General features: G+C 38.3%; 1 protein-coding gene across 8 annotated transcripts in view; it reads right to left on the bottom strand.

Moving 5' to 3' along the window:
* The window catches only part of LOC128701119 (protein abrupt), a 301,933-nt gene that overhangs the window by 199,693 nt on the left and 78,550 nt on the right, over positions 1 to 23,690 (bottom strand). For 4 of the 8 annotated variants that reach the window (XM_053794687.2, XM_053794691.2, XM_053794692.2 and 1 more), the window contains exons 4-5: positions 20,632 to 20,875; positions 15,833 to 16,057 (exon numbers count right to left, since the gene is read on the bottom strand). In XM_053794687.2, the coding sequence (XP_053650662.1) occupies positions 15,833 to 16,057; positions 20,632 to 20,875 (469 nt within the window). The remainder of the gene's footprint in view (positions 1 to 15,832; positions 16,058 to 20,631; positions 20,876 to 23,690) is intronic. The other 4 variants (XM_053794690.2, XM_053794693.2, XM_053794694.2 and 1 more) reach the window with 2 other exon arrangements.

The following is a 23,690-nucleotide window of genomic DNA, read 5'->3' as shown; positions in this document are numbered from 1 at the left end:
CAGTAGGATTCAAACCCACATTCGGGGGCTATCTAAAAGTGTGGCTTAGGGAGGGACAAGGCAATTAATTGTTGCTTTTTTGTTTACCATCTGATTTCCTTCAGTTTTGGTGCACAAGAAGAAGTATTTTCTCTAGTTACTGTAAATATTCCTTTTCTCCTCTGGGTTGTCTTTCTCTCTTCTGTCTCGTGTTTCTGTTCCTTCTTCATTTATTTCACCACTTCCCCTTTCATGCACCTCTGTGCGCTTGCTCTCCCTCAGTGGGCACCTAGCTCTCTTGCAGTGCTCCCCTTCCTTTGTATTTGACTGGCTCGTCCTCCTTATTTCCCCCTTCTACCACTACTACTACCTCTTCTACTACTACTACTACTACTACAACTACTGATGAAATTAAGACACATGTGCGGCGTCTGGTTGTCTTTGTTGTGGACGTTTCGCCATCCAGTGGCTGGCTGGATGGCGAAACGTCTACGATAGGGATGCCCGGGTGTTGCACATGTGTCTTAATTTCATCTTGTCGGTATTATATACCATTCTTGTACTACTACTACTACCACCACCTCTTCCTGCCTATATATAGCCGTCCTGCTCCACTTCTGGTTAGTGTGACTTTGTCAATGGTCCAAGTTGGACCGAAACGTCGTCGTAAGCTTCTCTCTTTTATGTGCGGGTTATTTGTGTATTTCTCTAGACCTTTCTCAGTCTTTTCTCAGTTGTTGTTTGAGGTATCTTATTGATAAGTATTTTCTCTAGTTACTGTAAATATTTATCAATAAGATACCTCAAACAACAACTGAGAAAAGACTGAGAAAGGACTGATTTACTGAAAATGCCCTTTGGCAGGAAGGTAGTCCTACATGGGACGATGTAAGGTTGTTTGGACACTTGGTGCCGAGAGAACAATGCTAATATGAATTTCTAATGATACAATGTCCTCTAAATGTCTTATCTTTATTTCACAAAAAAATAAAGTTTGTTAGTTCTTTTAATGTTGTAAAAACTCTGCCCTTTACTCCCACATAACTCCCAAAATATTTGGAATATTTCCAAAACTGTATCATCAGAAATTAGAGAAACAATTTCTGTGAATATTATTCCACTTAATTAAGTAATAAAGGCTTACCTTAGCAAAATAAGTGAATAAGTTACTTCCGAGATATTGGCCTGGAGCGCTGGCCGGCCCGCCATCTCAAAAAAAAAAAAAAATCGCGAAAATCGCGTTTATTTTGTGTATTTCTTAGTAAACTGATGTTCTAGTGAAATTATCCTCTTCAAAACACCGTTTTCTCTTACTCAAAGACGACATGGAGAAGAGTAACTCATGTACATATATCGAAATATTCCTGGTGGACTCTCGCCATATTATGGCCTATTTTATTCAGTCTAGAGTATATAACATGTTTGTATGTTATTTATAGTGTTTATTATATCATATTAGATCAATTCTGATAGATAAATAAGCCGTAGAGTTGATATATAAGTGTAATAATGAAGTGATTTCTCCTGGCTCTCTCTGGAGCGGGAATACAGTGGACCCCCGGTATTCGAAGGCATCGGTATACGTTAAATTCGGTATTCGATACATTTTAACGCAAAAATTTTGCCTCGCCACTCGTTAAAAAACCCGCCACATGCGATTCGTCCGGGACGTGTCCATGTGTGGCCTGAACTGCCTCGTGCGTGCCAATGTTTACAAGCCAGCCAGTGTGCTTGCATCTAAGCATACATTCGGTACATTCCATATTATCACAGTGTTTTTCGTGCTTGTTTCTGCAAAATTAGTCACCGTGGGCCCCAAGAAAGCTTCTAGTGCCAACCCTTCGAGAAAAAGGGTGCTAATGACTATTGAAATGAAGAAAGAGATAATTGCAAAGTACGAAAGTGGAGTGCGTGTGTCGGAGCTGGCCAGGTTGTATACAAAACCCCAATCAACCATCGCTACTATAGTGGCCAGGAAAATGGCAATCAAGGAAGCTGTTGTTGCAAAAGGTGCAACTTTGCTTTCGAAACAGGGATCGCAAGTGTTAGAAGATGTTGAGAGACTGTTATTGGTGTGGATAAATGAAAAACAGATAGCAGGAGATAGCATCTCTCAAGTGATCATTTGTGAAAAGGCTAGGAAGTTATATGAGGATTTAATTGAAAAAATACCTGCAACTAGTGGTAATGTGAGTGAATTTAAGGCCAGCAAAGGTTGGTTTGAAAGATTTAAGAATCATAGTGGCATACATAGTGTGATTAGGCATGGTGAGGCTACCAGTTCGGACCAAAAAGCAGCTGAAAAATATGTGAAGGAATTCAAGAATTACATACACAGTGAAGAATTTAAACCTGAACAAGTGTTTAACTGGGACGAAACAGGCCTGTTTTGGAAGAAATTGCCAAGCAGGACCTACATTACTCAGGAGGAAAAGGCACTCCCAGGACATAAGCCTATGAAAGACAGGCTTACTCTTCTGATGTGTGCCAATACTAGTGGTGATTGCAAAGTGAAGCCTTTATTGGTATATCACTCAGAAACTCCCAGAGCGTTCAGGCAAAAGAATGTCCTCAAGGCTAATTTGTGTGTGCTGTGGAGGGCAAACAGTAAGGCATGGGTCACTAGGGACTTTTTCTATGACTGGTTACACCATGCATTTGCCCCCAATTGAAAAATTACCTAACTGAAAAGAAATTAGACCTTAAGTGCCTCCTGGTATTAGACAATGCCCCTGGTCATCCTACAGACTTGGCAGAGTGACTTTCTGGGGACATGAGCTTCATTAAGGTCAAGTTTTTGCCTCCTAATACCACTCCTCTCCTGCAGCCCATGGACCAGCAGGTCATTTCCAACTTCAAGAAACTGTACACAAAAGCTGTTTCAAAAGTGCTTTGTAGTGACCACAGAAACTCAGCTGACTTTAAAAGAGTTTTGGAAGGATCACTTTAATATCTTCAATTGTGTAAACCTTATAGGTAAGGCTTGGGAGGGAGTGACTAAGAGGACCTTGAACTCTGCTTGGAAGAAACTGTGGCCAGAATGTGTACACAAAAGGGATTTTGAAGGATTTGAGGCTAACCCTGAGAAGCCTATGCCAGTTGAGGAATCCATTGTGGCATTGGGAAAGCCTTTGGGGATGGAGGTTAGTGGGGAGGATGTGGAAGAGTTGGTGGAGGAGGACAATGACGAACTAACCACTGTTGAGCTGCTAGATCATCTTCAACAGCAAGAGGCCAGACCTGAGGAAACTGCTTCGGAGGAGGGGATAGAGAAACTGAGGAAGTTGCCTACTTCACAGATTAAAGAAATGCGTACAATGTGGACAAAGGTGAAAACCTTTATGGATGACAATCACCCTCACACAGCTATTGCAAGCCGTGCTGGTGACTATTACAATGACAATGTTGTGAACCACTTTAGAAAAGTCATAAAGGAACGAGAGGTACAGGCCTCTATGGACAGATATGTTGTGCGACAGAAGTCCACTGACTCTCAAGCTGGTCCTAGTGGCATTAAAAGAAGAAAGGAAGTAACCCCAGAAAAGGACTTGCTACCTCAAGTCCTAATGGAAGGGGATTCCCCTTCTAAACAATAAGTTCAACACTCTCCCCTCCTCCCATCCCATCAATCATCACCAGATCTTCATTAAAGGTAAGTGTCATGTATTCTATTGTTAGTAGAGTACTACAAACTGTGCATGTCTTCTTCAGTTTGTGTGTATTAAACTTAATATTTCATGTGGTAAATTTTTTTTTTCATACTTTTGGGCGTCTTGCATGGATTAATTTGATTTCCATTATTTCTTATGAGGAAAATTAATTCGCCTTCTGATAATTTTAGCATACGATAAGCTCTCAGGAATGGATTAATATCGTATATCAGAGCTCCACTGTACTGCCGGTGTTCCCAGATGGTTCCTGACTGGCTAGAAGTCTACGGATAAGCTCCACCTACTGTTTTATGATGCCAAATAGTCAGTTATTATATTAGAAAGAATAATGCAAGAAAAAGCAATAAAAAACAAGGAAAAAATTCCAAAAAATATATGGACTGTGAGCAGACGTGCTACCCACATCACCGTCACCATACCTGATATGAATGACTATAATTTCTTGTAGAAACGTCGTAGAACATTGATTCTTGTACCATTGTGTTGCCAAAGAGTTAAGCTATTTTTTCTATATGAATAACTCAATTTCCATAATTTTTCAATTTTTTTTTTTGGAGAGCGCGCGGAAAATTGCCTTGTCGACCCCTTAGCTCCCTGTATGATGCTGTAGACCACTCAGCTCCAGATGCCTCAAAATACTAGGTAGCCTGGTTACAAGCCATGTTTCTTCCTAGCACACCAGTGAGCCTCACGCATGGTCTCCAGCTATTTCATTCTCTTCCTACATGGTTTGGCCACTCGAGTGATACTATATCAACTAACCACGCAGAAACAAGCGGAGGTATATATAGGTCGGCCATCATTAATCCGGCAATCAATCATCCGGTTCCATCAGTAATCCAGCACTAATTTCGGCTAGCAAAAGTTCAAATTTCATCATTATACTGACTCAGAAATTGTGCAGATGGTTGTAAATCCACAGCAGCAAGCAAGTGGAGGAGAAAGCAGTGATGAAAATGAGGAAGATGTAGCAGAGTCTCTATTGATAGGTTAATTAAGTGTATTCTAACCTACCAACTCTGTAATCCAGCAAACTCACTACTCCTGCACACTACAGGTGCCAATGATGCCGGATTAGTGATGGGCAACCTGTACAGAGAAAGATCGTCGTCAGCAGGATTCAAATGATCTTGGTTAAGATGTGGTGGAGGCAGGTTCCATGACTTTAAGAACAGGCACGATAGGACCCACAAGGCTAAGAAGGAGTGAATCTGGCAAGCAGCAAGTTGAGAGGAAGAACCCGGAGATGAGATTCAGCCCCTGCAGTTACACATAGTTGAGTACATATACACGAGTACACACACAAAGTGTGAGAACAAGACTACCTTGGCCTCATATTGTACAGTATTACCTTCAACATGTTTCACTCTCCTCACAAAACACAACCTTCCATGATTTTACTAGAAGCTGCTCATGGCTACCTTCCAGCATGGCTATCACTCCCAAACCAATCAATCCAATAAAATTCTTTCACTTGGACCTAATAATTCAATTCATTCTTTAACCACAAGTGATAATCATGCAGATTTTTAATGCTTACTGCAAGCTACACTAAATAATTTTGGCTATTACTCAGTTATCACACTAGTATGCAAATTCAGCTGTATAACAAAAAATTAACATTCTTTTCTCATTTTATCTTTTCAAAACTGAATTCTGAGGCTACCTGGAGGGTGTTCCAGGGGTTAACGCCTCCGCAGCCCGGTTCATGATCAGGCCTCGCGGTGGATCAGGGTCTGATCAACTAGGCTGTTACTACTGGCTGCCCACAACCCAGTGTAGGAACCATAGCCTGGCCGGTCATGTACCAACTTTAGGTATCTGTTCAGCTTCCTCTTTAGACAGCCAGGGGTCTACTGGTAATCCCTCTTATATGTATATGCTGAGAGGCAGTTGAACAGTCTTAGACACCTAACACTTACTGTGTTATCTCTTAGTGTACTCATGGCACCCCCATTTTTCATTGGGGGATGTTGCACTGCCTGCTGAGTCTTTTGCTGTTGTAGAGAGTGATTTCTGTGTGCAGATTTGGGACTAGTTCCTCTAGGATTTTCTAGGCTTAAATTATGATGCATCTTTCTCACTACATTTCAAGGAGTATAGGTCAAGAAACTTCAAATGGTCCCAGAAACTGAGGTGCTTCACTGTACTTATACATGCAGTGAAAGTTCTCTATATATTCTCCAGCTCTTCTCCAGACCTGCAATTTTCCCTACCTTCAAAGGGGCAGTTAGTGGACAGCAGTATTCCAGCCTACATAAAACAAGTGACTTAAAAGGATCATCATTGGCTTGCCATCCTTTGTTTTGAAGGTTCTCATTATCCATCCTATCATTTTTCTAGCAGATGTAATAATGACATAGTTGTGATCTCTGAAAGCGAGATTCTCTGACATTATCATTCTCAAATTCTTCATATTAGTTTTCCAATCAATTGTGTGGTTAGGATTTCTCTTATACTCCAATCTAGTTTTTATTTCATCAAGTTTTCCATAGCAGAGTAACAGAAATTTATACTCACTGAACTTCTTATTTTCTGTGGATCATTAGAAGACTTGGTTTCTATCTGCTTGGAGATTTGGAGTGTCCTCAATGGATGACACTCTCATGTCAATTCTAGTATGGTCAGCAAAAGCAGGACCAGTGCTATGATTTACATCTCTATGCCAGATACGAGGCTGAGTAAAAGGATGGGAGTAAGTACTGTACCTTGTCCCATTTTCAAAACACCACTCTTAGAAGATTATCTATAATCATAACATTATACTAGGATGGATAACAAATACTCTTTATTGAGTTACACATTCTTCTAGCAATTTCCATTAGTTCAGTTAGCTATACTAAAACTATAAGCTGTAAGAATCCCCAAAACACTTGATCAACTTTTATTTCTTCTATGAATACAACACATCACTGCACTATCATCCTTATCAACTTTCATAGGAAATTCACACACAAAAGCCATAATTTGATTTTCATTAATAAAGTTGCCCAACTGATGCAGACTCACCATTAAAGCCTCTTTTCAATCTAATAATTTTTGGAAAGTAAAATAAAAATAATTAGTGCCAGTGTTTTGTAGTTTTTTCAAAATTAAGGACCTCGGAAACAGCAGTTATATTAATCAATGAAATTATTATCAGAGAAAATTGGGAACAAGTGAAACAAATACAAACTTAGATTATAATGTATATAATTGTGGGGAAGCATCAAACTTGATGAGAACATGCAGCCTAGGGAATGAGAAGTAATTTAGTTTAATCTAATGAAGGAGGCTAACTCCAATCCCTTGAATCCAGAGCCCTTCAACACCAGAGTACCACCCTTCCCTTAAAGAGCACACACTTCTAGAGCACCACCCTTTGGTGCTCTATAACCAGCCTGGCATACGGTTTAAGGTGTCACCCTGCCTCGGCAAGAAACAGTTGTCGAGTTAAAAAAAAGACATATCAGGAAATACTGTAGCACTGTACTAGATTTGCACAACCACAGTAAACATAATGACATCCATGGAACAATTTATGTTCCTAAAAGTAATATAGATCCCTTAAGGGTAATTCCAAAGGATAAACATCGACAAAATGAGAATAAATAACTGTTTTCATTGATAGCCTTCTCAGCTATATCTCCTTTAGTATACATTCCTCAGTTGACAGTTCAACAGTTGACAGTTCAAATGTACATCAGCCCAATACATCAGCAAATTTCTTCCAACCCTTCCTGCAATTGTTCCAGGGAAGGTTGGAGAGAGGGAGTAAATGAGGTTTTGAGTGCTAGGTGCTTGAACATCCGGCAGGCTTGTGTGTGTTAGATCAGAGTGGAAAAAAGTGGTTTTTATGGCTTGATGTGTGTTGAAGTACTTTCGTTTTTCTTTATGGGCCACCCTGCCTCGGTGGGATACCGCCAGTGAGTTGAAAGAAAGTGTGTTGAAGTGTGAGCAAGTAACAATTATGAAGAGATTCAGGAAAACTGGTTACCTGGACTTGAGTGTAGGTGGGAAGTAATGCCTGCACTCTGAAGGAGTGGGGGGAGGGCACATTGCAGTACAAAGGGCCATCCAAATTGTGATGTCAGCAAGCTGCTCACATGACAGCAATTGAATGAGTGATGATGAAGTATTTTCTCTTTTTGGAGTCATACTACCTCAGTGGAAACAGCTGTGATAAAAACTTACTTACAAAAACTACTTTCAAATATTCACTATTTTTCCTCTATCAACCATAAATATTCTTGGCCTAACATCTGTTTTAATGGAATTCTTACATGGGCCAAATCTGCCTCAATAAATCTTGAAATATTTCTCAGATCAGAGTGTTCTATTTTTCTAAACAGTTACTTAAATTTAACAAGGGTTTGAGTCATCTAACAATCTTACATTAATTTCAGATGTACACTAATTCCTTCTCATATCCAGCTGCCAGAGAGAACATATGGCTCTTTACAATATCTCCAGGATATATATCCAGAATTTTTTCTTTACCTCTCTCTCTATATATCTCTCTCTCTATATCTCTCTATATATATATATATTTCTCTCTCTCTCTCCATATATATATTTTTTTTTTTTTCAACAAGTCGGCCGTCTCCCACCGAGGTAGGGTGACCCAAAAAAGAAAGAAAATCCCCAAAAAGAAAATGCTTTCATCATCATTCAACACTTTCATCACACTCACGCAAAAATCTGTTGAGTGTACCTGGTAAAGTGTATGGTAGAGTTATAATTGAAAGAATTAAGAGTAAGACTAGCAGATGAACAAGAGAGAAAGGTAGGGGGTGTGTGGACAGGTACAGTGAAACATATAAGCAGTATTTAGATAAGGCTAAAGAGGTCTTTGTGGCATTTATGGATTTGGAAAAGGCAACAGGGTATAGGGGGGCTCAGATGTTGCAGGATATATATGAAAGCAGTGAAGAGTTTTTACAGATATGAGGCTCAAGTTAGAGTATCTAAAAGTAGGCCTTAGACAAGGATGTGTGATGTCTCTCTCTCTATATATCTCTCTCTCTATATCTCTCTATATATATATATATTTCTCTCTCTCTCTCCATATATATATTTTTTTTTTTTTCAACAAGTCGGCCGTCTCCCACCGAGGTAGGGTGACCCAAAAAAGAAAGAAAATCCCCAAAAAGAAAATGCTTTCATCATCATTCAACACTTTCATCACACTCACGCATAATCACTGTTTTTGCAGAGGTGCTCAGAATACAACAGCTTAGAAGCATATACGTATAAAGATACACAACACATCCCTCCAAACTGCCAATATCCCAGGGAGGTACTACCGTCCTGCCAAGTGAATGTAAAACAAAAGCCTGTAATTGTTTTACATGATGGTAGGATTGCTGGTGTCTTTTGTCTGTCTCATAAATATGCAAGATTACAGGTATGTCTTGCTACTTCTACTTACACTTAGGTCACACTACACATACATGTACACGTTTATTTATACACACTCATCTGAGTTTTCTTTGATTTTATCTTAATAGTTCTTGGTCTTATTACTTTTCCTTTTATATCCATGGGGAAGTGGAATAAGAATCTTTCCTCCGTAAGCCATGCGTGTTGTAAAAGTCAACTAAAATGCCGGGAACAATGGGCTAGTAACCCCTTTTCCTGTAAAGATTACTAAAAAGAATAAGAAGAAGAAAATTGTCAAAGTGGGAAGTCTGAATGGGCGTGGATGTTGTGCAAATGATAAGAAAGAGATGATTGTGGATGTTATGAATGAGAAGAAACTGGATGTCCTGGCTTTAAGTGAAACAAAGCTGAAGGGGGTGGGAGAGTTTCAATGGAGAGGAATAAATGGGATTAGGTCAGGGGTTTCAAATAGAGTTAGAGCTAAAGAAGGAGTAGCAATAATGTTGAAGGATAAGCTATGGCAGGAAAAGAGGGACTACAAATGTATAAATTCAAGGATTATGTGGAGTAAAATAAATATTGTATGTGAAAAGTGGGTTATAGTAAGCGTGTATGCACCTGGAGAAGAGAGAAGTGTAGAGGAGAGAGAGAGAGATTCTGGGAAATGTTGAGTGAATGCGTGGGGAGTTTTGAATCAAGTGTGAGAGTAATGGTGGTTGGGAATTTCAATGCTAAAGTGGGTAAAAATGTTATAGAGGGAGTAGTAGGTAAATTTGGGATGCCAGGGGTAAATGTAAATGGGGAGCCTTTAATTGAGCTATGTGTAGAAAGAAATTTGGTAATAAGTAATACATATTTTATGAAAAAGAAGATAAATAAATATACAAGGTATGATGTAGCACGTAATGAAAGTAGTTTGTTAGATTATGTATTGGTGGATAAAAGGTTGATGGGTAGGCTCCAGGATGTACATGTTATATCGGATGTACTGATATATCGGATCATTATTTAGTTGTAGCTACAGTTAGAGTAAGAGGTAGATGGGAAAAGAGGAAGGTGGCAACAACAAGTAAGAGGGAGGTGAAAGTGTATAAACTAAGGGAGGAGGAAGTTCGGGCGAGATATAAGCGACTATTGGCAGAAAGGTGGGCTAGTGCAAAGATGAGTAGTGGGGGGGTTGAAGAGGGTTGGAATAGTTTTAAAAATGCAGTATTAGAATGTGGGGCAGAAGTTTGTGGTTATAGGAGGGTGGGGGCAGGAGGAAAGAGGAGTGATTGGTGGAATGATGAAGTAAAGGGTGTGATAAAAGAGAAAAAGGTAGCTTACGAGAGGTTTTTACAAAGCAGTAGTGTTATAAGAAGAGCAGAGTATATGGAGAGTAAAAGAAAGGTGAAGAGAGTGGTGAGAGAGTGCAAAAGGAGAGCAGATGAAAGAGTGGGAGAGGCACTGTCAAGAAATTTTAATGAAAATAAGAAAAAATTTTGGAGTGAGTTAAACAAGTTAAGAAAGCCTAGGGAAAGTATGGATTTGTCAGTTAAAAACAGAGTAGGGGAGTTAGTAGATGGGGAGAGGGAGGTATTAGGTAGATGGAGAGAATATTTTGAGGAACTTTTAAATGTTGAGGAAGAAAAGGAGGTGGTAATTTCATGCACTGGCCAGGGAGGTATACCATCTTTTAGGAGTGAAGAAGAGCAGAATGTAAGTGTGGTGGAGGTACTTGAGGCATTATGTAGAATGAAAGGGGGTAAAGCAGCTGGAACTGATGGGATCATGACAGAAATGTTAAAAGCAGGGGGGGATATAGTGTTGGAGTGGTTGGTACTTTTGTTTAATAAATGTATGAAAGAGGGGAAGGTACCTAGGGATTGGCGGAGAGCATGTATAGTCCCTTTATATAAAGGGAAAGGGGACAAAAGAGATTGTAAAAATTATAGAGGAATAAGTTTACTGAGTATACCAGGAAAAGTATACGGTAGGGTTATAATTGAAAGAATTAGAGGTAAGACAGAATGTAGGATTGCGGATGAGCAGGGAGGCTTCAGAGTGGGTAGGGGATGTGTAGATCAAGTGTTTACATTGAAGCATATATGTGAACAGTATTTAGATAAAGGTAGGGAAGTTTTTATTGCATTTATGGATTTAGAAAAGGCATATGATAGAGTGGATAGGAGCAATGTGGCAGATGTTACAAGTATATGGAATAGGTGGTAAGTTACTAAATGCTGTAAAGAGCTTTTATGAGGATAGTGAGGCTCAGGTTAGGGTGTGTAGAAGAGAGGGAGAATACTTCCCGGTAAAAGTAGGTCTTAGACAGGGATGTGTAATGTCACCATGGTTGTTTAATATATTTATAGATGGGGATGTAAAAGAAGTAAATGCTAGGGTGTTTGGGAGAGGGGTGGGATTAAATTATGGGGAATCAAATTCAAAATGGGAATTGACACAGTTACTTTTTGCTGATGATACTGTGCTTATGGGAGATTCTAAAGAAAAATTGCAAAGGTTAGTGGATAAGTTTGAGAATGTGTGTAAAGGTAGAAAGTTGAAAGTGAACATAGAAAAGAGTAAGGTGATGAGGGTATCAAATGATTTAGATAAAGAAAAATTGGATATCAAATTGGGGAGGAGGAGTATGGAAGAAGTGAATGTTTTCAGATACTTGGGAGTTGACGTGTCGGCAGATGGATTTATGAAGGATGAGGTTAATCATAGAATTGATGAGGGAAAAAAGGTGAGTGGTACGTTGAAGTATATGTGGAGTCAAAAAACTTTATTGATGGAGGCAAAGAAGGGAATGTATGAAAGTATAGTAGTACCAACACTCTTATATGGATGTGAAGCTTGGGTGGTAAATGCAGCAGCGAGGAGACGGTTGGAGGCAGTGGAGATGTCCTGTCTAAGGGCAATGTGTGGTGTAAATATTATGCAGAAAATTCGGAGTGTGGAAATTAGGAGAAGGTGTGGAGTTAATAAAAGCATTAGTCAGAGGGCAGAAGAGGGGTTGTTGAGGTGGTTTGGTCATTTAGAGAGAATGGATCAAAGTAAAATGACATGGAAAGCATATAAATCTATAGGGGAAGGAAGGAGGGATAGGGGTCGTCCTCAAAAGGGTTGGAAAGAGGGGGTAAAGGAGGTTTTGTGGGCTAGGGGCTTGGATTTCCAGCAAGCGTGCATGAGCGTGTTAGATAGGAGTGAATGGAGACGAATGATACTTGGGACCTGACGATCTGTTGGAGTGTGAGCAGGGTAATATTTAGTGAAGGGATTCAGGGAAACCGGTTATTTTCATATAGTCGGACTTGAGTCCTGGAAATGGGAAGTACAATGCCTGCACTTTAAAGGAGGGGTTTGGGATATTGGCAGTTTGGAGGGATATGTTGTGTATCTTTATACGTATATGCTTCTAAACTGTTGTATTCTGAGCACCTCTGCAAAAACAGTGATAATGTGTGAGTGTGGCGAAAGTGTTGAATGATGATGAAAGTATTTTCTGTTTGGGGATTTTCTTTCTTTTTTGGGTCACCCTGCCTCGGTGGGAGGCGGCCGACTTGTTGAAAAAAAAAAAAATATATCTCTATATCTCTCTCTATATATATCTCTATCTCTCTCTCTCTCTCTCTCTCTCTCATGATTAAAACAACTTTTCTCAGATAACAGAATTTATTTTCAATACCTATAGTCTCAAGAATTAGGATTCATTAATCATCCACTTCTTGCAAGATATCTGAACACTTATCTGGCAGCCACTTTTAATGCTGTGGCACTGTTCGAAATCCTAGAAATGAGTTTAATATGATTTTTTTTCACTCCATAGTAAAGCTATTGAAATTTACGTTGTCTTATAATCTCACAAAAATTTTAATAGCTTCCTACAAGATGTTTTTTTTATTTTTTTCAATGAACCGACTGCACCCCATCAAGGCAGGGTGACCTAAAAGAAAAACAAAAGTTTTTCTTTTTAAATTTAGTAATTTCTACAGGAGAGGGGTTACTAGCTCCTTGCTCCCGGCATTTTAGTACCCTCTTATGACATGCGTGGCTTACAGAGGAAGTACAGTGGAAACTCGACTTACAAGTGCCCCAACATACGAGTTTTTCGAGATACAAGCCGTTGCTCGATCGACTTTCTTTTTTGAGTTACGAGCCAAAATCTGAGTTACTAGTGAGTTTCCCAATCAAGGGAGGTTCCTTGATGCTGGTGAGGGGCTCTTGATCTAGGGAATTGGATCTGTGCTCCAGTTCCCTAAATTAAGCCTGAATACCTTGCATCCCCTCCCCCACAGGCGCTGTATAATCCTACGGGTTTAGTGCTTCCCCATTTTAATAATAATAATAATAATAATAATAATAATAATAATAATAATAATAATAATAATAATAATAATAATAATAATAATTCTCCATGGGGAAGTGGAACAGAATTCTTCCTCTGTAAGCCATGCATGTTGTAAGAGGCAACTAAAATGCCAGGAGCAAAGGGCTAGTAACCTCTTCTCCTGTATATATTACTAAATGTAAAAGGAGAAACTTTCGTTTTTCCTTTTGGGCCACCCCGCCTCAGTGGGATACGGCCGGTGTGTTGAAAGAAAGAAAGAATAATAATAATAATAATAATAATAATAATAATAATAATAATAATAATAATAATAATAATGACAAGCAAGCTTCAGAACGCTGCCACTAGTTGGTGCAGTGAACACCACAACATCTGCTGAGCAGTGCATGTGTTTACCTCGCCGTGGAAGCATTTTTCTTGCGTTTTGCTTGTGTTTTGTACAGTTATTTTGCCAAATTTCTTTTTTCTAACCATGGTTCCTAAGAAAGTAATTGCAAAGGACAGTGCTGAGAAGAAAAAGAGGATGATGTCCATGGAATTAAAGCATGAAATCATAGATAAACACAAGTGAGGTGTACGGGTTGTGGACTTGGCCAGGCAGTACGAGCATAGTACTTCTACCATATGTACGATACTAAAGGAGAAGGAGTCAATAAAGGCCATAGCACCAGCCAAGGGTGTTACAATAATTTTTAAGCTGTGGACCTCTGTCCATGAAAAGCTGGAGAAGCTGCTGTTGACATGGTTGACAGAGAAATAGTTCGCAGGAGATACCATGATGGAGGGCATCCTCCATCATGGTATCTCCTGCGAGACTTTCAGAGTTTATTGAAAGGAAACACTCAGAGAAAGTTGCAACTGGTCCAATGTTGGAGCTATTTAATGACACTTGCCTAACCCATTTCCAAAACATTCTGAAAGGGAGGATGAAACAGATCTCCTTGGACAGGTTTTTATTGAAACACCCTGCAGATGAAAGTGAAGAAAGTGTGGAGAAAAAGCCAAAAATCAGTGAAAAGTGAAATGAAAAAAAAAAAAAAAAAAATTGTAGAAATTAAATTCAGCGATAAAGTATAGCATTAAGAGTGTAGCAAGTAAATCATTGAAAAGTGAAGTGAAAAAAAAATAAAACCAAATTGTAGCAGGTAAGTTCAGCAATAAAGTGTAGCATTAAGAGTGTAGCAAGTAAGTTAAGCAATTTTGCGATAGAAAAAGGATGAAACGAAACAAACTCTTCCAATGTTATTATTGTTTATAGGGCCACTGACAGTATACACCACTCTGCCTATCTTTTCCACTCTCAACCTCTGCCATCATGTCTTCTCCAAGATAAATACGTATGTACACTTTATAAAACCAGTTTATTTCTTTACATTCTCTATTATGCTTTATTATATTTTAAACAATATTTCTTATTTATAAATACATTGTTTCAGTGTTTTCCTTATGAAACTAGTGATCTAGTGCAGTTACCCTCACAAACACTCCATTTTCTCTTATAATAAGAGCATGGCAAGATATAGTCAGAACGAGAGTGGGAATGGCCGCCACCACATGACATATTTTATTCATTCTAGAGTATATATCATGTTTCTATGTTATTTATACTGTTTATTATGTCATATTAGATCAACTGTGATAGATAAATAAGCTGTAGAGTTGATATTATCGTTATATTGAAGTATTTTGTCCTGCCTCCCGAGAGCAGGAATTCCGCTGGAACAGATTACTGGTATTTCAATTAATTTAAATGAGGAAAATTTATTTGATATATGAGCAAATTGAGTTACGAGCTAGGTCATGCAACGGATTAAACTCAAGTCAAGGTTCCACTGTATTCTTTTCCACTTACCCATATTACTTAATAGTTACACTAATTAAGAGAAACAGACACGAGCTCCTATTCAGACAATTTGATAAACGTCTGCATATGAGTAATTGGCATAAACTAGACTTGGTTTCTGCAAGATCATATCTTAAAGTGTTTTCTTGGATTTTTATAACACGTCTTCAGTTTCCCACTTAGGCAGGGTGACCCAAAAAAGATGTATCTTCGAAATAAACTGTAGGATAGCAGTAAATATTACAATTGAGCAAACACTGAATGGCTGATACATGTTGGATGTGTTCCTAACATACTACAATATCAAGGGTTTTGGCTTGCCATGCATTCGAACCTAACATTTGGCGAGTGGTTTTCAACCATGTCATTATGATTTCGCGACTCATACATTAATTGTGCAAGTAACACTTGCTGTCAGTCAAGTGCTCTTAATTGTCACTGTTCCAAATGCTCTGGTAATAAATCAAGGGGCAACTGATTTGAAGTATCTGAGTTGTATTTAAACCATCAAACACTATCATTCTATAACAAAAATGTAAATAATGTGAATTATCTGTCCGAGGTCCTTAAAGTAATTTAAGCTACAGCTAGCTAGCAAAAATTTACCACTGCACTTTAAAGTAACTTAACATGCTCACTAACCTATAGGATACAATAAAGCTTGTCGTGGATCCATACCCTCGCCAGTGTGTGATTGTGGGTCAGTACTCATTTCGGACGATTCACTGTACACGTCAGCCATGGAATCACCTGGTTCACTTTTCATTTCTCTTCGATCCAACCGGATGTCATCCTCTCCAGGCACACTTCCACCACTCATTGTCCCACCAGTATCAACTTCTACAGGGTTATCACCAATCACACCTTCTGTAAACCATTAGTCAATTAATAACAAATGTAATACTGTATTTCCTTTCAATGCAATTACCAAAACCATAATGATTTAATTCCTCTTTCTTACAATTTTAAGTGTAATACACAGCAATTCCAAGTTAATGGAATGTTTTTCTACCTTGGTATTAGCAACTCACTCTGCAAGCCAATATGCAATACCGTACATACGTAATATATGTACAGTCGCACTAACTATAACCAAGAATAGTCTGTGGCTCCTATCTATCCCAACAAGCTCTCTTGTAAAAATACAGTAAAAGCTATTACAACAAGAACTGTTGTAAAATTACAGTAAAAAAGTTATTAGAGAAAATGTAAATCAAACACTTGTAGAACAAAAATACACTGTCAAAGTTCAATTTCTGCTCGGTAAATTCATGTACAGTATACAGAATATCTTCGGCTATGTCGTTAAAGAGTAATCAAGAAAAATAGGTTGGGCAGATTTTATGTATTTCAGATTTAAATATAACTTTTAATGAGAGTTTCACCAGAAAAGACTAATTTAGAAACTATAAAACATATGAGGAATATAGGAAAACTCACAAATCACAAGCTATCCACAATGAAATAAAGATTTTCAACTTGAAATGTTACCAATGAGGGTACTGCAAAGAATGGTGTTTGCCCTGACTACGCTTCCAGTTTATACAAAGAACTCACCCAAAAAGATTATAAAACCTAAATGAATAAGTCTGTGAAACCATACCCCGGCCGGGATTGAACCCGCGGTCAGAGAGTCTCAAAACTCCAGCCCGTCGCGTTAGCGACGGGCTGGAGTTTTGAGACTCTCTGACCGCAGGTTCAATCCCGACCGGGGTATGGTTTGTTTGCAATCGTGTCATTACGATTTCGTGAGTCAAGTCTGTGAATGCTGTAAAGATCATAGTCAAAATAAGTGCAGTAATGGAGTGAAAATTTAAAAATAAAAATATGATAGATTAAATACTAAAGATTGGGCACTACACAATTAGCACTGCTCCTGTAATACTATAAACTGGTAATCATGTGAACAACAGAAAGCAAAGTTATGAAGCTGGGCGATGTGTAAAAAATGAGAGATAGAAACTGTACATAGTCTCATGAAAGGAAAAATAAACTCACAAAGGCAGTTAAGGAAAAGGACCCAATAATAACCATTACCATGAACCTGTCTGCTGTAGTATACAAAAGCAGAATACTGTAACATCTGCAGAACAGACTAAACTTACAAAAATATGAATGCCATTGAAGAATTTCAACAGACACATTTACAACACTTTTTTCTGCAGTACCCATATTAATCTACAGGTGCACAGAACAAAACTCGAGTTAAAAAGAATAAGCAATAACGAAAGAATTACTTAGGCCTTATGTCACTAGAGGATGAAGAAATAAGTGATATGATCATGACAATGATGACACCAAATAATAACAAAAAAAGGCACAATACCGTGACTGGAACGGGTTATTTGTGTATGACACCAAGTTAAATAAGGATAAGACTTTTACTAGGGATAAAATGAACAAAAAGTGTATGGTTGAAATTTGCACACTGAAATAACACAGAGGAATAACCAGAAGTCTTTTAATTTAGCAAAAGTGATAAGTGAAATAATTTGAAACACTGAAACAGCAGAAGTGGGCTTCATGTATGGAAGTCTACTTAGTGTCAACTGGAAAAAAACTGAAGAGTTGGAGCCATAAACTGGAGTTTCAATCCACACAACCTCATATAGTTTAATTACAATGACATGTGAACAATGGAAGTCCCAACATTTTTATTTTATTTTTATGACATACCATCCCCCACCAAGGCAGTGTGACCCAGAGAGAGAAACATTCACCATCACTCATTCAATAGCTCTCCTGCCAAAACTGTGCTGACACTGCAATTCAGATTATCCTTTGACTGCAACACCTTTACCCCTCCTCCAGAGTGCAGGTACTGCCCTTTCTGCCTCCAAAACTTAAGTCTGGTTAACTGATTTTTCCTGAATCCCTTCATATGTTACCTTGCTTGCACTCCAACAGCATGTCCATTAAAAACCACATGTCTCAACTCACTCCTATCTAAAAATGCTCTCACAGTCTACTGAAACCCCTAAAACTAAAAGCCTCATTTACCCCATCCTTCCAGCCATTCTTGGGCAGATCCCCTACCTCTCCTACCTTCCACCCCACATGAATACACTCCTTTCATCATCCTAACCTTCTCCATTCTCTCTAATTGCCCAAACCACCTCAGCAACCCCTCCTCAGCCCTCTAAATTATACCCTTGGTGATCCCCACCATCTTATAATTTCTACATTACAAATCCTTGGCACAATATTCACACCATATATTACTCTCAAACATAACATCTCCGCTACCTTTAGCCTCATTCTTGCTGCAACATTCAAAGCCCATGCCTCACACACATATTAAAGTGTTGGCACCACTATTCCTCTGTAATTCCTCCACTCTGTCTTTTCCCTTTTCACCTTATACTTCTATTAACCCTTTCAGGGTCGACAGGCCCTCTCAGAGACTTGTTCTCAGGGTCACCCAAATTTAAAAAAAAAAATTATTTTTTTTTTTGTGAAAAGATAGAGAATCTTTTCCCAATCATAATGACACCAAAAGTATGAAATTTGATGGAAAACTTACGGATTATGCTCTCGCGAAGTTAGCGGTCTCGACAATGCTTACGCATCGGCAATTTTGCCCACTTTAAGCCCTATTTTCGGCCAATTCCACTGTACTAGTTGACAAAAATCATAAATATTTTGCTAGAACTCCATTTTTTCTATTGACTGAGTACAAGAAACCACCCATTTACCGATTTCAACTATCCAATACAGTGATCAGATTTCATCAATTTTGCCAATTTCACACAAATTTCAAAAGATGCCAATTTCTGAATAGGGTCCAGAATAAACAAGAAAGACATTCCTGGCACTAAAATAACATTTCCTCTGTTCATTAGTCACATCCCCACACCCCTCTTACATTCTTTTGCTTTCCACTTTGAATTTTTATTCTCACAAAAAAATAGAAGATTTATTGTTATGCAGACTACTGCATTAGTGTAGAAATGGTATAAATAATATCAGCACACTTGTGAAAGAATATTAGACTCACCAGTTGATGTGTATTGGACGCATATCATGATTTGTTTACTTTTGAACTTTGGTAAAAATCGAACATTTCTGCTACTTTGAGCTCAATTTCAAGGTACTTTTCATTGTATAACCAGTCAAATCATCTCAATTTCTGTAATATGTCTTCCATTCTATAAAATGAGACCAGGAAAACTAGAATACAACAATAAATAGCATACGAAAATACAGTGCGAAGTCACTGTTTTAATCCAAAAACACGGTCAAAGTTTTTTTTTTCTCATTACGCACTGTGTGCTGCAGGATTTTTTTAATACCACGCACAGACCACATAGACCCATTCTTTCATATGTAGGCCTACCAGCTTTCTCTCATTAGATTTGAGGGTGCTAGAATGTAGGTGTACTAGTACGTCAAAAACCCTGGTGCGTAAGCCGTACTAGTACGGCCGAAACCCTGAAAGGGTTAATATCCTAAACAAGTACAGTACACTAACCACTCCAACACTATATTCCCACCAACTGTTAACATCTCCATCTTAATCCTTCCTATCCCAACTGCTTTACTTCTCCTTTCATTCTACCCAAAGCCTCATACACTTTCCTCACTTCCACCTCTGGCTCCTCCTTACTCATATGAGATGTTATTCCTCCTTGTTCAACACATGAAATTAAGTATGCCTCCTTTCATCATCAATATTTAACTACTAAAAATATTCTCTTCATCTATCAAGTACCTCTGCCTCTCCATTCAACATCTCTTTCATTTCTAAATGCCAGGCACATTTGCTCCAGAGGCTTCCTCACTTTATTAATCTCTCTCTAAAATTATTTCTTATTCTCAGCAAAATTTGTTGATAAGGAGTGACTTAATATCTCACTGATTTTCCTTCTGCACTCCCTCACCACTCTTTTAACCTCTCTTTTCTTCTCTGCCTTCCATAATTTATTCCCACATACAAACCTCTCATAAGCTAACTTTTTCCCCTCTGTACCTCTTCATTCCACCACTCACTCCTCTTCCCAACTGCACCCATCCACTCTCTTATACCTATAAACTTTTGCTGTGGACTCTAGCACTGAATTCTTAAATCTATCCCGCAAGATTTACCTCTTATCTTACATGTACAGTGGACCCCCGCATAACGATCACCTCCGAATGTGACCAATTATGTAAGTGTATTTATGTAAGTGCGTTTGTACGTTTATGTTTGGGGGTCTGAAATGGACTAATCTACTTCACAATATTCCTTATGGGAAAAAATTCGGTCAGTACTGGCACCTGAACATACTTCTGGAGTGAAAAAATATCGTTAACCGGGGGTCCACTGTATATTAGACAGAAAGAAAAGATCAACAATCCTGCCAGATATTCAACAGGCTTCTGTTTCATACTCACATGACAGGATAATTACAATTTTGATCTCAACCATTCATACAGTGACACAAATGGGCATATTTCTATACCTGTGGTGTGACTAGCAGTGTTTGAGTCGGCATGGCCAGCAGCAGGGGCACTTGTTCGTTTCCGTCTTTTGCTTGGCGGGGATTCCGGTCTCGAGTGATAGCTTCCACTACCCTCGGCAATTATCTCTTCGTCCTTGGATCCTTGGCTTGGGGCATAACCAGCAGAGGGGCTACTCCGCCCTGAAGTCACCCCTCCAATTGCAGAACCACTGCTATAACTATATGACACATCTGGTCTGTGCAACTGTTGAAAACAGGAAAAATTTTGAACAAAAATGCTTCCTATAGTGCCTTACTTATTGTTAAATGAGCCTTAAGTAATGTGGGTTTTTTCCCTTTTAATTCTACTTTTAAAACTGGGGCTTCTTTTAATTTGGGTCCTTATGTATGCTGGCATTCCTATGATACAGCATAACACAGGAAAAAAATTACTAATTCTTATGTTGCAATAAAACACTTTAGACTTTTTGAAATCTAGCAAACACTGATACAGTCATTGCTGAAAGGGCAGACCATACAAAAAGAAAAATGGTCCAGTAATGTCAAAAATCTGGGTGGCAATTTTTTTTTTTTTTTTGGAATGGTGTTACTTCTATTGGGTACGGAATTTTTTTTAAAGGAATATTCCCTATTAATCACAAATACATTAATCAGTATTTTGCCAATCTAGCATACACAGGGTCTCAGTTAAGCTTTCATACGAAGTCCTCATTTTAAGTTTTCCTACACAGGAAGACCTTATATTGCATGTATGGTTCTCTATAAACATAACTGTTGATATGCTTTATTTGGTTACACTAAAATGCCCTTTTTGTGCTCCACTTTGTTTTCTCCACTGCCACTAAGCTCTTTTAATTATAAAGAAGTTTTTTACATTCTTTATCATTCTTTTGTTCAATTACTTTCATCTCTCTAGCCTTTCAATTTCTTCCCTGAACAGTGTGTTCACAAAGTCCTTTAATACCTTAATTATGGCACACCTTGAAATTAAATTTCTTGTTGTGTAGCAAAATTTTTAAAATAAGAAATTTACAGATTGAAAGAGTGCATTTTCATGAATCAAATAAGACTAAAATGAGTGGAAACTGATAAAAACTTACAATTTTCTGGTGAGTTGAAGTTGGCAAAAACATAAATCATTCATTGGCAACAGCAGAGCAAATGTGCCAGCCATCTTTACATTTTGCATTTTTTTTTTTTTAACACATCAGCTGTTTCCCACCAAGGCAGGGTTACCCGAAAAAGAAGAAACACCTTCATCATCACTCACTCCATCACTGTCTTGCCAAAGGCGTGCCGATATTACAGTTCAAAAACTGCAACATATCTCCACCCCATTCAGAGTCAGGCACTGATGCCATATTATGGCTGTTTTCCATTTTTTAATATTAACACTATGTACATAAGCTTCTTATGATGAAAGATGTGTTTCAAAGTGTTTTAGCACTTCAAACACGGGGAAATATTTAACCCAACTTTGCTCCACCTGGAATATACAGTATAAATTGGTGCAAATAACTGCTTTTTATTTATTTATTTTTACTGCTTTGGTTTTGTAACACTATTTACAAGGAATATTTATGATACTGCAGATATTTCAAGATGTAATACTCCTCAAAGCCTGGAAATAAGTCACACTGTTTGACTATCCTATGTTCATTATTATGTTATATATTTAGGTTCGATGAAGGTAGTAGGTTGGTAGACAGTAACTGCCCTGGGAGGTACTACTGTCCTGCCAAGTGAGTGTAAAACAGAAGCCTGAAATTGTTTTACATGGTAGGATTGCTGATGTCTTTCTTATGTCTCATAAACATGCAAGATTTCAGGTACGTCTTGCTACTTCTACCTACACTTAGGTCACACTACACATACATGTACAAGTATACATATACACACCCCTCTGGGTTTTCTTCTATTTTCTTTCTAGTTCTTATTCTTGTTTATTTCCTCTTATCTCCATGGGGAAGTGGAACAGAACTCTTCCTCCGTAAGCCATGCGTGTTGTAAGAGGTGACTAAAATGCCGGGAGCAAGGGGCTAGTAGCCCTTTCTCCTGTATAAATTACTAAATTTAAAAAGAGAAACTTTTGTTTTGCTTTTTGGGCCATCCTGCCTCGGTGGGATACGGCCAGTTTGTTGAAAGATTGAAAACATGCAAGATTTCAGGTACATCTTGCTACTTCTACTTAAACTTAGGTCACACTATACTTGCATGTACATGCATATATATACACACACCCCTCTGGGTTTGCTTCTATTTTCTTACTGGTTCTTGTTCTTGTTTATTTCCTCTTATCTCCATGGGGAAGCAAAATAGAATTCTTCCTTCATAAGTCATACGTGTCATAAGAAGCAACTAACATGCCAGGATCAAAGGGGCAGTAACCCCTTATCCTGTGTACATTACTAAGATTAAGAAGAGGAACTTTCGTTTTTCTTTTTGGGCCACCTGCCTTGGTGGGATATGACTGGTTTGTTGAAAAAACAAAGAAGAATATTTAGATTTTGAGGGAATATCGTAGGTTATACACATTGTGCAATTTTTGTGTCCATAGTACCTATAAGCCTTCAAAACCACTGGAAAATGTGCATTTACAAGGAAACCCTTATGATATTACAATTGTTTCAAGGTGTAATACTTATCGAAATATAGAAATAAGTCACTTTTTTCACTATTTTGGATTATCCTGGGTTAAATTTATATAGTGTCCTTTTTTCTGAATTCCACTACTAGTATCATGATACTGTAATAAATTTGGAATGAATAAGCCATCTTCCCACCAGTTCCACACCCTGGTTGCTGGTGGTGGAACGACAGCTCCTGGTTTCATTACTTAAGCTAGTTAGGCAGTGTTACCCATGATGCATTATTAGGAGCCATCTGATCTTAAGATTTTTTCAAAGGCATGAAGAGGTTGTTGGAGATCCAAAAATTGTACAGAGGTCAAAAATATTAGCAGATGTGTTTTTTGAAGCCACAGAAAAAATACACGTACTAGTACGTCGGGCATAAATCATCTCTTGTGTACTAGAATGTTGGACATGGTTAAAAGGTTA

The sequence above is a fragment of the Cherax quadricarinatus genome, chromosome 73, assembly GCF_038502225.1.
Source record: "Cherax quadricarinatus isolate ZL_2023a chromosome 73, ASM3850222v1, whole genome shotgun sequence".
In the NCBI taxonomy this organism is placed as follows: domain Eukaryota; kingdom Metazoa; phylum Arthropoda; class Malacostraca; order Decapoda; family Parastacidae; genus Cherax; species Cherax quadricarinatus.
The sequence above is the reverse complement of the archived record's forward strand: the minus strand, read 5'-3'. Positions and strand labels throughout refer to the sequence as shown.